Source organism: Tupaia chinensis, unplaced genomic scaffold (genome assembly GCF_000334495.1).
Source record: "Tupaia chinensis unplaced genomic scaffold, TupChi_1.0 Scaffold000161_1, whole genome shotgun sequence".
NCBI lineage: Eukaryota > Metazoa > Chordata > Mammalia > Scandentia > Tupaiidae > Tupaia > Tupaia belangeri.
Genome location: NW_006159632.1, coordinates 1,997,350 through 2,009,352, shown reverse-complemented (window position 1 = coordinate 2,009,352; position 12,003 = coordinate 1,997,350). Strand labels below are relative to the sequence as shown.

The following is a 12,003-nucleotide window of genomic DNA, read 5'->3' as shown; positions in this document are numbered from 1 at the left end:
GCGGGGAGAGGAAGGGGGCCAGCAGGGCCGAGGCTGGACGGAGGGGCTTCCACAGTGCTGGGAGCGCTTGGGCCTATGCTGACATGGACCAGAGGGCACGGACTCCTCGGGCAGGACAGGCCCACAGCGACCGGGTGCACGTATTGCGACCCGTGTACAGAAAACACTTCTGTAAGACACGTGATGGTACCTACACGTTCCTACAGATGTGCGTGCTCGTGTAAGCAAATGTGTCTGTCGGTAAATGAACCTAACACAGAATATGCCGTCTGAGACCCACAGGAACACAGCTCAGTGGAGCCAGATTCATCCACGTGGTCGCGTGGCCCTCACCCCCTCTCTCTAGACCTCTCCTATCTTACAAAACTGTCTGAACAGAACGCGCCACCCTCCCTCCCCAACCCTGCCACTGCCGTTCAACTTCCTGTCTCCACGCGTGACTGCTGCAGGAACCTCGTACAAGCAAAACCACACGGTGTCCTGTCTTTTCGTGGCTCATTTCACTTAGCTCGACGTCCTCAAGGTTCGCTCATGTTGCAGCACAAGCTAGAATTCGCCTCCTTTCCAGGCTGAGTGGTGTTCCGCGCCGCGCCCACCCACGCCCTGTGTGCCTACTCTCCCGTGGGGACACTGGGCTGCTTCCACGCCTGCCGCTGTGATAAGCTGCTGTGAGCGTGGGTGTGCAACCTCGCTTAGAGGCAACTTTCTACCCTTCCAGGCAGACGCCCAGACGACCCCGCCGACCTCATTTCCAGGGAAGACTGGTACACGAGCGGTACACGAGCGGGACCCGGGCCTCTCTGCGGGCCCAGCTTGTGCAGCAGGGCTGCAGCTTGTGCCACCAGGATAGCCCCATTTTCTGATTTCTGACAGCAGCTAGCCCGCCCGAGCTAATGAGAAAGGCTTCGAGGGACCAGCAGATGGCGGAATAGTTACGTCATTGGACTCCCACGTAGTCAACCGAGGTTCAGCCCAGACCCAGTGGCTTCACTGGGCCCGTGCGCGTGCATGCCTAAAATCCCAAGAAGAGGAGGGATTGCGGGTGGCCATCCCTCCAGGCGGTGATTTCTTGCTTCCTGTCTCTCTGGCGAACATGCGCCACATAGCAAAATTCTCTCGGAACCGGTAGGTGGCATGGTGGTTAAAGGCACTGGACTCACACTGTCCCACTTGGTTCAAGTCTTGGACATGGTGGCTCACTTTCTCACTTCCCCACCCCCCGTCTCTATCTGGTCAAATTGGAAAATAATAACAATAAATAAAGGTAAATAAAACAATTCTTAAAAAAAAAAAGAAAAAGGAAAGAAAAGGAAAAGGCTTTGAATGCCAGAAGTGGATACCCAGAACCGTCTCGCTTGTGGGGCTTGCTGCCACTGTCGGAACCCTTAGAACAGAAGAGGGGGCCCGAAAAGTGGGACGCCATGCGATTCCTGCGCCTCAGGCCCTGCAGAGAGCCCCCACCAGTCGGAAGGCCCTCATCATGACCCTCGAGGACCTCCAAAGCCGTGAGCTGAAGAAGTTAGGAAGACAGACGACAGACTAGAGCCCGCCCCGGCCCACCAGTCACTCCACAGAGCCCTGAGCTCGGAGACCCACTGTGCTGGCCGTCACCGGGGTGCCTGCCGGCCGGGGCACTGGCTTCAATTCCGGCCATACTGGGGCTGCCTGGAGTTCGGGTGGTTACCTGGTGGCCTGCAGACCCAGGAACATGGCAGGTGACAGGTGCCACTCCAGGGAAGGGTGTGGCCCATTGTCTGGCACTGCGCCCTCACTGCCCTTGCAGGGCTGCTCCTCCCGGAGACCGGGCCGGTACTGCCAGCCCAGGGCGGACGGCTCGCTCTGCCTGGACTCGGTCTCGTTTGAGTCCCAGATGGCCAGGCAAGCCCCCGGTGAGTCCCCAGAGACCACAGACGCAGCCTGTGGCTTGCCTCCTGCTGTCAGAGTCCCGAATCCCTCGCTCTGGAGCCTGCTGCCCTCAGCAGCACGGCGGAGGCCGGCCCATCCTCACTCTCCCCAAAGGGGCTCCGGGCAAGCAGGCAGGGGTCTGCGCTTCCCCCAACGGCGCCCTGGATGACGCCCGATGCTGCGTAACCCTGAAGTTCCCGTCCCAGGCACAGCTGCGGGGCCTGACGTCGTCCTTGAGCCTGCCTCCCTGCCCGCTGACAAGACAGCAGAGCTCAGTGGCCAGCAGCACAGGTGTCCACGCCAGCACCGCCCGCGGCCGTGCACCGTGCCCACGCCCCCAGAGCCCTGCCTGTAAACGACGGTGGCCCGGGCTGGCCCAGGGCGACGCTGACTCCCGGCCGCTCGGCGCTCACCTTGACCCGGTCCATGCAGGCTTCCATCTTCAGCTGCTCCACGGCCTTCCTGGCCTGGGAGATGCTGGCGGTGCTATGGTTGGCCACGGTCTCTCTCATGCTGCTGCCCTGGAAGCGACCACAGCCAGAGGGTGGCAGTCCCCCTCTGCAGGGATCTGCCACTGAGAGCACCTGCCCCAGCCAGGGTGTCTGGGAGTCGCCCCCTGGGGTAAGCAGGGAGCTGCTCTCCAGAGAGGGGACAAGCCAGCACCTCAGCCTGGACAGACGCTCTCGGTGCCAGGGACGAGCATCGGGTGGTGCCCGGCGTGAGCAGCACTTACATGCGTGCTGAACTGGCCAGGTGTGCACAGGGCTACTCGGGTGGTCAAAGGCGACACAAAGGTTCTCGTACCAAGACAGGTCAGCCAGTGACATCGGCGTGCCACCTGGCCAGCCTGCCTTGCCTGGGAACTTCCGTCAGCAGGAGACGGAGACTCAGTCGCTACAGCTTTCGGGCGCCCTGTTCTGCTGGTGCATGGGGCTCTCTGCGCACCCACCCTCCTGCATCCAGGCCTGTGCCACTGGGTCCACCCAGAGCCAGGCCTGGCCCAGACTCCAGCCCCTCCCTGCCCTAAATGCCTTTGCAAGGTGACCCAGGTGCCACGTTGCTGCATGGGCTTCCGTGTCTTCCCCGCACATGTCCCTTGACTGAAGTGGGACATGGGAGCAGGGACAAAGTGGAGACGCAACAAAGTCACATGCAGGGGCCTGCCAAGGGGTCCGACTGGGCTCTCGGCCCCCTGGAAGCACCTTCTGCCCGGGCCAGCCTCTGGGCACACCCACGTCTCTGGAGGCTGTGGGCAGAGCTGCTCTTCAGCCGCACAGGCAAGGCCAGGCCGGGACCAGGGTGAGGAGCCCAGGCCGGGTTCTGGCCTCCTGGCTTCGGAGCAGCCTGAGAATCGGGAAGGATGGGTGCCAGGGGGCCTTCCCAGTGTCCCCTAGATGGGACAGGGAGGAGGACAGCTGCAGGGGGGCTGCCCAGAGGACAGAGGGACGGAGCAGCCCCCCCAGCGAGCTGAGCAGGCGTGGTCCTGAGTCTCCTCCTGGGGCATAGCCATTCCCTGGACGAGGCCCAGGACCTGCAGAAGGGCTCGGGACGCCCTGCCCCAAGAGCACACCTGTGAGTTGGGAAGGGCAGGCTGTGCAGGGGCCACGCCGGCTCCGGAGGCAGGAGGGTGGGACAGGGACGCCTGCCGGGAGCTGGTGGTGGAGACCAGCACACAGGTTCCGGCCAGCCCTCACACCTGGCAGAGACCCCTGTTCACAGGGACCTGCCCTTGGATGGGGAAGTCAGTCCCTTACCTGCCGAGAAGTGGCAGTGAGAGGCTGGGGCAGGGACAGAGGCTGGCGGTGACGCTCAATGCTCAGAGAGGCTGATCCTGGGCTTCCGATTGGGGCTCACCTGCAAGCACAAGAGACCTGTCTATGGGCAGCCCGGCTCTCCTCTCCTCGGCCCTTGGTGTCTCCACCCGCCCAGGGACTCATGCTGGGCCTCGGGAGACAGTGATCAGAACCCTGGGCCCACGTAGGGAAGACGGGGCCCACCGCCAAGGCCCAGGCCATGAGCCTCCCCAGACAAGCCTTCCCTCCCAGTGCCCAGCCACACCTCTGCCCAACACAAGTGGCCCACGCATCTTCCCTGTAGACGGTCACATCCACTGGACACAGATGGAGCCTGTAGGCAGTTACACGAGAACAGCAGGGGCCAGATCTCATGCCTTTTCCCAGAGAAAACAATGTGGCCGATCACGGGTCAGCACCTCCGTGGGTGAAAGATGGAGGCAGGAGCAGAGCGCCAGAGCCAGAGGGAGGGGAGGCCATGCAGGCAGCAGGGCCTCGCAGGAAGGCAGGCACCTCGAGACGCTGGGGAAGGTGACGGAGACCTGGAGGAACGCCCAGGAGGGACAGCCCTGCAGTGCCTCCAGGCCAGGCCACTGCCTCCATCTCTGACCTCTGACCTCCGGCTCTGTAACACAGTGGGCTGGTGCTGCCTGGTCACCACCGGGTCAGGGCCAGGGGCTAGTAAGGCTGGACTCTCAGGCAGCAGGGGCTGGGCGAGCCCTCCAACCTTGTCGGGCACACAGACCACGCGGGCTCCCTCTCCAACCTTGCCGCTGGCCCTGCCTGCCTCCCACCCCATTCCAGACACGCTGGACAACGCTGCACCCCAAACTCACACGCCCCCTATTTCTTGACCTTCCATCTCTAAGACAACCCTCGCTCGCCACGGAGCCCCCTCCCTCCTGCAGACAGCGGAGTCCAGCTCGTCGGTACGCTGTCGACCACGTCCGTGTCTGCGCTAGCGAGTACTGCCCTGCGGCTCTCGTGCAGGTTCTGCTGGCTTTGGGAGAGGGTAGCTGAGAACCCGGCCACGCTCTCACCCTGACCTTGGAGTTCCCAGCCTCCAGGACCGTGAGAAGGAAATGCCGTTTAAAAGCTACCTGTTCATGGTGTCCTGCCAGCACTCAAGCTAGTGCGACTCGAGGTCCAATTATCTGGAGAAGTCTGGTTGTTTCAGGGTCCTCTTGTGCTGCGTGCTCTGTGAATGTCACACACGGTGACATGTCTCTACCATCCCAGCACCGCACAGCAGTCCCACAGCCCTGGCCACCTCGGGGCTCCGACTGGTCACCCCTCCGGCCTGGCCCGTTGCTCTCCAGTGCCAGTAGCTGCCAACGGTAGGGTGTGGCCTCCTCAGACTGGCTCCTCCCACTCCGTGATGACACCCAAGGTGCCTTGCATCTTTCCACGGCTGAATACCGTTTCTTCCTGGTGCCGAGTACGTTCGCCTGTCTCGGCGTACCGCAGTTTACCCGTCCACCCACCGAGGGACACCTTGGTGGTTTCCAAGACTAAAGCTGCTGACGTCACGTGCAGGTGTTGGTGTGGACATGTTTTCAACTCACTGGGGCAAGCACCAAAGAGCACAGTCGCTGGGCTTTACGGTAAGCGATGTGCGGTTTGCTGGGAAACCGCCTTCCAAAGCAGCTGCTCTGTCGCGGGATGGGCGCTCCGTCTCCTCAGCCTGGCCAGGTTCAGTGCTCTCCGGGTTCTGGATTTTGGCCACTCCAGAGGTGTGTGGTGGACCCACACTGCTGTTTTAATTCGCATTTCCCTAATGGCATATGCTGTGGATATATATATATATAGATATATCTATATCTATCTATCTATCTATATATATTTTTTTTGCCAGAGGGTCCATACACTTGCCAAAGAGACACAGAGAGCGAGAGGAGAGGGGAAAGCGCTCCCTGTGGAGTGAGGCCACACCACGCCTCTCCTCCACTGCTCCGTCCTGTTGAGATCTGGGGCACCTGTGCACACGTACCTGGTGTGTTTTCAAGTCACTGGGGCCAGGACTTGAACCATGGCCAGCCATTTGGCATCTGGCTCCCTTTAACACCAGGAACGGGACTGGCCCTCTTGTTTGTTGATTTATTTAGAGAGAGATTTGCTCTGGGGCATGTGCACTCACGAGAGAGAGCGAGAGAGAGAGAGGCAGAAAGAGAGAAATCACCCCCAGGGGGGATGGCCACACCACAATCTCTTCTCCTCCATTGTCCTCTCGGGATCTTGCGCACGCGCGCACACGTGCCTGATGTGAATTTTAAGCCTCTGGGTCTGGTGCTTGGACCATGGCCCAGACCTAACCATTACACCATCTGCTGGGCCGTCCCTTGCTCATTTTTAACAGGGCTGCTCATTTCCCCGCAGTCGGGCTTTACGATGTGCTCATGTCCGACAGCTCTTTGGCAGCTACGCCTGGCAAACCAAACATGTCCTTTCTGTCTGCGGCTTGTCCCATCTCTTCACCCCGCCCCCTTCCCAGACCTCACTGGAGGGCCAGCCCTCAGGGACGACGGGTGAGGCTCAGAGGCACTTACTCCCGAGGCTGAGTGCATGACGCCGCCTGGCACATGCCCGTGTTCCACTCACGCTGGCCTGGCACGTGTGCAGACCCCGCCACTCGCAGTCAGACCTGCCTGCCGGCCCCTCCCTCCTTGGTAAATATCAGGACCCGCCTGGGGTCCCTAGTCACCGGGTCCACAGTCACCTGGCTCCACGGTCACCTAGGCCGACAGACACCTGGAGTCCACGGTCACCTGGCTCCATGGACACCTGGGACAATGGTCACCCTGCCGGGCCAGAGTCCAGGGTCACCAAGACTTCTCCCTGCCTGACAGGGCCTTCCCCTTAACTGCCCATGCAGACGGCATCCGCGTGGAAAATGATCCGGAACCCAGAGACAGCCATTGACAGAGCACTCGTCCCAGCAGCGCCTTGGAGGAAAGGCCTGACACTTTGCAGCATGACTTTGAGGAAGAAGCCTGACCTTGCTGGGCCTGGGCTTTTCACGCTGACTGCGAAGAGGAACGCGAGAGTTCAGGAGGGGCTGGGAACCTGCCGGGCACCCCTGGGAGGTCCTGGGCCGCGCGCCGATGTTATGGGATTCATGAATGTCCCTCTGCTCAAATAGATTCTTGGGACTTTTCTTTTAAATTGCTAGAGGGTGTGCACTCACCAGAGAGAGCATGGGGCAGGTGCGAGCTCCCACAGGGCCGTGGTCACACTGCACCCTTCTCGCTTCCCTACCCTGGCGAGATTTTGGGCATGCATGCACACATGTCCACTGCTGGCTCCAGGACTCAAACTGTGGTTGGCCATGTGGAATCCATCTCCCTTAGCCACTAGGCCATGGAGTGGCGAGCTCTTGGAAATCATTTTCCTAAAGAACTTTAAAAAGTTTTTTGTTATAGGATAAGCCCCCCCACTAAAGAGAAAGAGAAAAAGCAAGAAAGCACCCCTGGCCCAACGGTGGGCGGCCACATCACACCCCTTCTCCGTCTCTCTCCCGAGCGGATTCTGGGCGCCCACGTGCAGGCGGCGTGCTTTTCAAGTGGCTGAATACGGGGCTCTAATCTCACGGTCGGCCATGTGGGATCTGGCCACCTGCTGCTCAGGGTTATTTCCCCCTCAACCAGATGGAGAAGCCCCTGGGATGGGAAAAATCTAACGAGGACAAGGCTGTGAAGAGCAAGGCATGCATCCTCACGTCTGACTCATCAAGAGTGTAAGCAGAAGGGGAGGGCCGTGAAGGCATGTCTGCACCCAGTGAAACGAACCCTGGCCCAAGGACGGGGCGGATCTGCAACCAGAGAGCTGGCCCTGTGTGTGCTGCACCAGTTCCACGGGTCACGAACTAGTCCTCACTGTCCCTCAAAGCCATCCCCCACACCTCCCACCCTGCTGGGGGTGGGGGGACAGGTTTCTGGGAGGCGCCTCCTGCCGAAGCCAGAGCTGAGGGAAGCCGCAGGGTGGTACGCGCAGCTGGGACCGCAGCAGAGCCGTCAGCTAATGACCCAGTCCTGGACACGTACTAGGAACAGGACTTGAGACGACCATTCTGAGGCGTTTAAAGCACAAAACTTTTCTTAAGATTTTTTTATCATTGCCAGGCGGTGTGTGTGCACCAGAGACAGAGGGGGAGAGTAACTCCCGACAGAGCATGGACCTGCTGCGACCCCTTCTCCCTCCCCCATCCTGTCGGGGTCCAGGCACGAGTGCACAGGCAGCCCCTCCCATCCTGTCGGGGTCGGGCATGCATGCACACGTACCCAGTGTGTTTTTCAAGCTGTTGAGATCCAGATTTGAATCTCAGTTGCCCGTGTGGGCTCAGGCTCCCAGGGCAGGCGCCTAACCACTAGAACATGACGCTTTAAGCTTTTACAAGTTGGGGCTCTTCTAAAACTAATTTGTTTTATTTATTTATTTTTAATTTAATTTAATTTATTTTTTAGAGCTTTTTGCTATAGGGTGTGTGCGCTTGCCAGACAGAGACAGACAGAAAGCGAGAAATCACCCCCCAGGGGGGATGACCACGCCGCAATCCCTCTCGGGATCTTGGGCACGCACACACACGCGCCCAGTGTGAGTTTAAGCCACCGGGTCCGGGACTCGAACCGCAGTCGACTACGTGGGAGTCCGGCGACATAGCCATTATGCTAACTGCTGGTCCCCTAAAACTAATTTAAAACATGCAGCCCTTCCCAGCAGCGCTCTGACGTCGCCTGTCTGTGGACTCAGGGACAGCAGGGCACAGAGACGCCGGGCTAGCTCCGTAATGCACTCTAGTCATGCTATCCGACAGTTCCAGAGGCATCTGCACACACAGACACCTGTAGATGAACACGGGCCATCCACGGTGGTCTACACAGCATTCCCTGGTGCAGACATGGGCTCGGACGCCCCTGCAGCGATGCTGAGCTCTGTGCTGGAGTGGGAAGATGGGCAGTAACTTTCTCCGTCGCCAGCCCGGTGGTGTCGGGAAGCTACATCACCACACTGCCAGGGGACACTGGGCAGTTGCTCTGCCTCCCCCAGGGCCCTGAAGCTGCCTGCCTCCCCCTGGCGAGGTGAGCCCAGCCGGGAGGGCAAGAGGTTCTGCACATGGGGCCCCGCCTTCCTCACGCTGCTCCCTGCCCTGCTCTGGCCACCCGGGGCCCTTGGCCTCCGGGAGCGAGGACAGTGATGGCAGGACAGACAAGTTCTTGGGACACGATCTGAAAGCCCTGCTCAGGGACAAGGTGAGGGTGCCACAGCCTCTGACCTGACTCAGGCTCCCGAGATGAGACTCTGAGGAAGGGGCAGGGGGTGCCCCAGAGCTGGGTAGTTGGGGCGGCAGCCAGGCAGGGTCAAGCCCACGTCCCATCCTTGTCCTGCCGGGACTGGTCAGGGACCTCTCCGTGGGCAAGCTTGGGGTGGTCTCCATCCAGCCCTTTCTGAAGGACGGCTCTGAGAAGGCAGGGACGGGACAGAGCCCCGGAGGGGTGGAGGGCGGTGCGCCAAACCCGGACAGACAGGCCACAGGTACAGCCACCAGGCACGGGTGGCAGGCCGGCATGCAGGGGTCAGCAGACGCAGGCTCCCTGAGCCACGGCCGGACTGCTCGCCCCGACCCTGGCAGAGCCTGGCCCCATGGAAGACGGTGTCCCAGCCCGGACACTGCTGTCCTCATGTGTCCAAGCCACAGGGCTGGCTCTGGCCGCCTGGGAGAATGGCCCACTCCCACCTGAGAGCCCCCACATCCGCCAATTTCAGCCCTTCTCAAGCCCAGACTTTCAACCGGGGGCCATTCTGGGAGAAAGTGTACTCCCCTGTACACAGATGCGTGCCAGGCCACCGGAAGTGCCCAGGGCTGGCGTGTTCCCCATGTTAACACCTTCCCGTGTGCTGGGAGGCGCCTGAGTGAGAGCTTGCAGGTGAACCAGAAACGTGTCCCTCCCTCCCATGCTGGCTGCCTGCCCTCCTCGGTAGCGGTGGGTAGGGGTAGCGAAGCCCCGGAGCACAGGGGGCTGGGGCAACTCAGAGCTGTGGCAGCTTTCTCCCCGCTAGGGCCTTCCACAGCTCGGGGTACACGGCTCCCTGGAGGGACAGCCAACTGCAGGCTGCGGGAAACCTGGCCCGAGGTCTGCGCAGGAGGGCATGTGTCCCCGCAGGCCGGGACTGGCGTCCACAGCTCTCTACCCTCCCTCCAGCTCCCAACGGCACGCCCACCACCTGACCACACTCCTCCTTAGTTCGAAGGGTCCCTTCGCCCCCAAAGCCCCACCGCGACACTCCCTGGGGAGCACTCCAGCACCCACTGTTGGATTTGCCACTTGCACGCCACGTGGGGAGGACACAAGACGTGCACAGGGTATGTCCGGCCCCTCCGGCCCCGCTGACCGGCGCCCCAGCCCTCTGTCCTTTTAGCTGGGCCTCTGGTGACTTTTATGCAGAGACCCCAGGACTCCGGGCCGCAGGAGGACGAGCTCCCAGGCGCCAGGGCCAGCCCCACGTCCCGCCAGTGAGCAGGGCACGCACCGCCACGGGGCCACTGTGGAGCCCAGGCCCTGGAAGTCACGGCATCTGGATGGCGCCAGCCTGGCCCAACCATCTCGTTAACACCCGTTTTCTCTGCGGTGTTTTCCTCAGTGGCTTTCCTTGCCGCCTGGTCCTTCCCTAAATGGAAATCTCGCCTGTGTTTGCACTTCCGGTCACGTGTCGGGTCTGGCTCAGATGGTCTCGGGCTGCTCCTCGGAGCCTCCGGTCGCACTGTCCTAGAACCGACCCTGTGTGTACCATTCCTACTCCCCGAGGGCTCGTGTGCGCAGCAAAGGCCAGCACTGCGTGGGAGGGCGCCCCCTCCCGTCTGCATCCCTCTGGGTTGGGGGCACACCCAGTGTGCTCTGCCAGCACGGGGCCAGGGCTTGAACTGGTTGACTGAGTTGCACCTGGCTCTCTTAACCACTAGGCCATGGGGCAGCCCCTCGTCCTTCTTTGCTAATATTCATTTAGCTTTTCTTTTCTTTCTTTTTTCATTTAGCCTTTCCGACTTCCAGCTAAGGTACCCTTGCCGGCCAGTCATGAGACAGTCTGGAAGTACTTCTGGTAAAGACTTAAATCGGAGCTTCTGGTTGAAGAAAACAACACATCTGGGCAATGAAGGCCCTGAGCCTGCTCTGCGGGAACACAGGGGTGAGAGCAGGGCAGAGGGCGCAGGGGCGCTCTGAGGACGGGCTTCCTAGGGAGGGCGCTCCCACACTAGTGGGCAGGCGCTCTCCCCCCTCGGGGCTCCTCTCTAAGCAGTGGTGTGAGCCAGTGAGCGGCTCAGCACACTTCCTGGGGTCTCCGCCCCCAGGCAGCTCTGGGCACTTGCTCCTCCGCCCCGTCCTACCCCTTCAAATGGGTTGAGATGGGGGGGGGTGTGTCTCTGGGGACTGTCATTTTGGCTTTAAAGCCTGTAAAATGAATACAAGAAAAGCGGTTTTCGGTTTCCGGCTGCTGACCCAGGTGACTCTGCCAGCCCAAGGGTTCCAGGCAGGCCCTCCGCGGGTACAGCTCGGCCGGCAGGAATCCCGTTCCAGTCGTCACTTCAGCCTAAATAACCAGCCCCTGCCGAGGCCAGCAGTGCCCAGCAGAGCGGACCACAGCCCGCTCCTCCGCGCACACCTGATGTGCAGGGGGCCCCACGCCATCTGTACCCGCTGACCGCCGGGCCACCCCGGCCCGACAGCCACCACCCGGGGCTGCGTCCCAGGGCTGAGCTGGGCGGGGCTCCTCCCCGGCTGCCCACAGGGGCCTCCCACGGCGCCAGGGCCTGCAGAGCGCGCCGCGCCTCCCCTCCGCGCGGTGGAGACGGCCGCCCAGCCCGATCCGCGGCCGCGGCTTTTCCCGTCCCGCCGAGGGCGTCACGCCTCCCTGGGCAGGAAGGGGGGGAGGCGCAGGGCGCAGGGGGCAGGGCGGGCCTTCCCTGGAGAGGCCGGCGCGGTCCACGCCATCACTTCAAACTCCAGCATGGGGCCCCCAAAGCCTTGGTCCCCGATACCCGACACCCGGAATGGAGCAGCTCCTGAATTCGGGTCTTTCCGGACGCACTCGGTCCCGCCCAGGCCTCCCGTCCTCTCCGAGGCAATTCAGCTCAGCCAAAGCTCCGCGACGCTGCGGGGAGCGCGCCAGCACCCGGGGCGGCCCGGGAGGATCCCCAGCTCGCCTCGTCGCGTGCCCCGGGAGCAGGGGGCGGGCAGGGCTCCCGCGTCGGACGACAGCTCGCCACGCCACCTCCTCCACGCAGTCCTCTCCCGGGGCCCTCCCTGCCGGGGCT

General features: G+C 61.8%; 1 protein-coding gene across 1 annotated transcript in view; it reads right to left on the bottom strand.

Moving 5' to 3' along the window:
* GNG4 (G protein subunit gamma 4) overlaps window positions 1-12,003 on the bottom strand; it is a 30,690-nt gene that overhangs the window by 17,850 nt on the left and 837 nt on the right. Inside the window, exons 2-3 of the mRNA XM_006145959.3 lie at window positions 3,660-3,759; window positions 2,319-2,426 (exon numbers count right to left, since the gene is read on the bottom strand). Of these exons, the coding sequence (XP_006146021.1) occupies window positions 2,319-2,417 (99 nt within the window). The 5' untranslated portion in view covers window positions 2,418-2,426; window positions 3,660-3,759. The remainder of the gene's footprint in view (window positions 1-2,318; window positions 2,427-3,659; window positions 3,760-12,003) is intronic.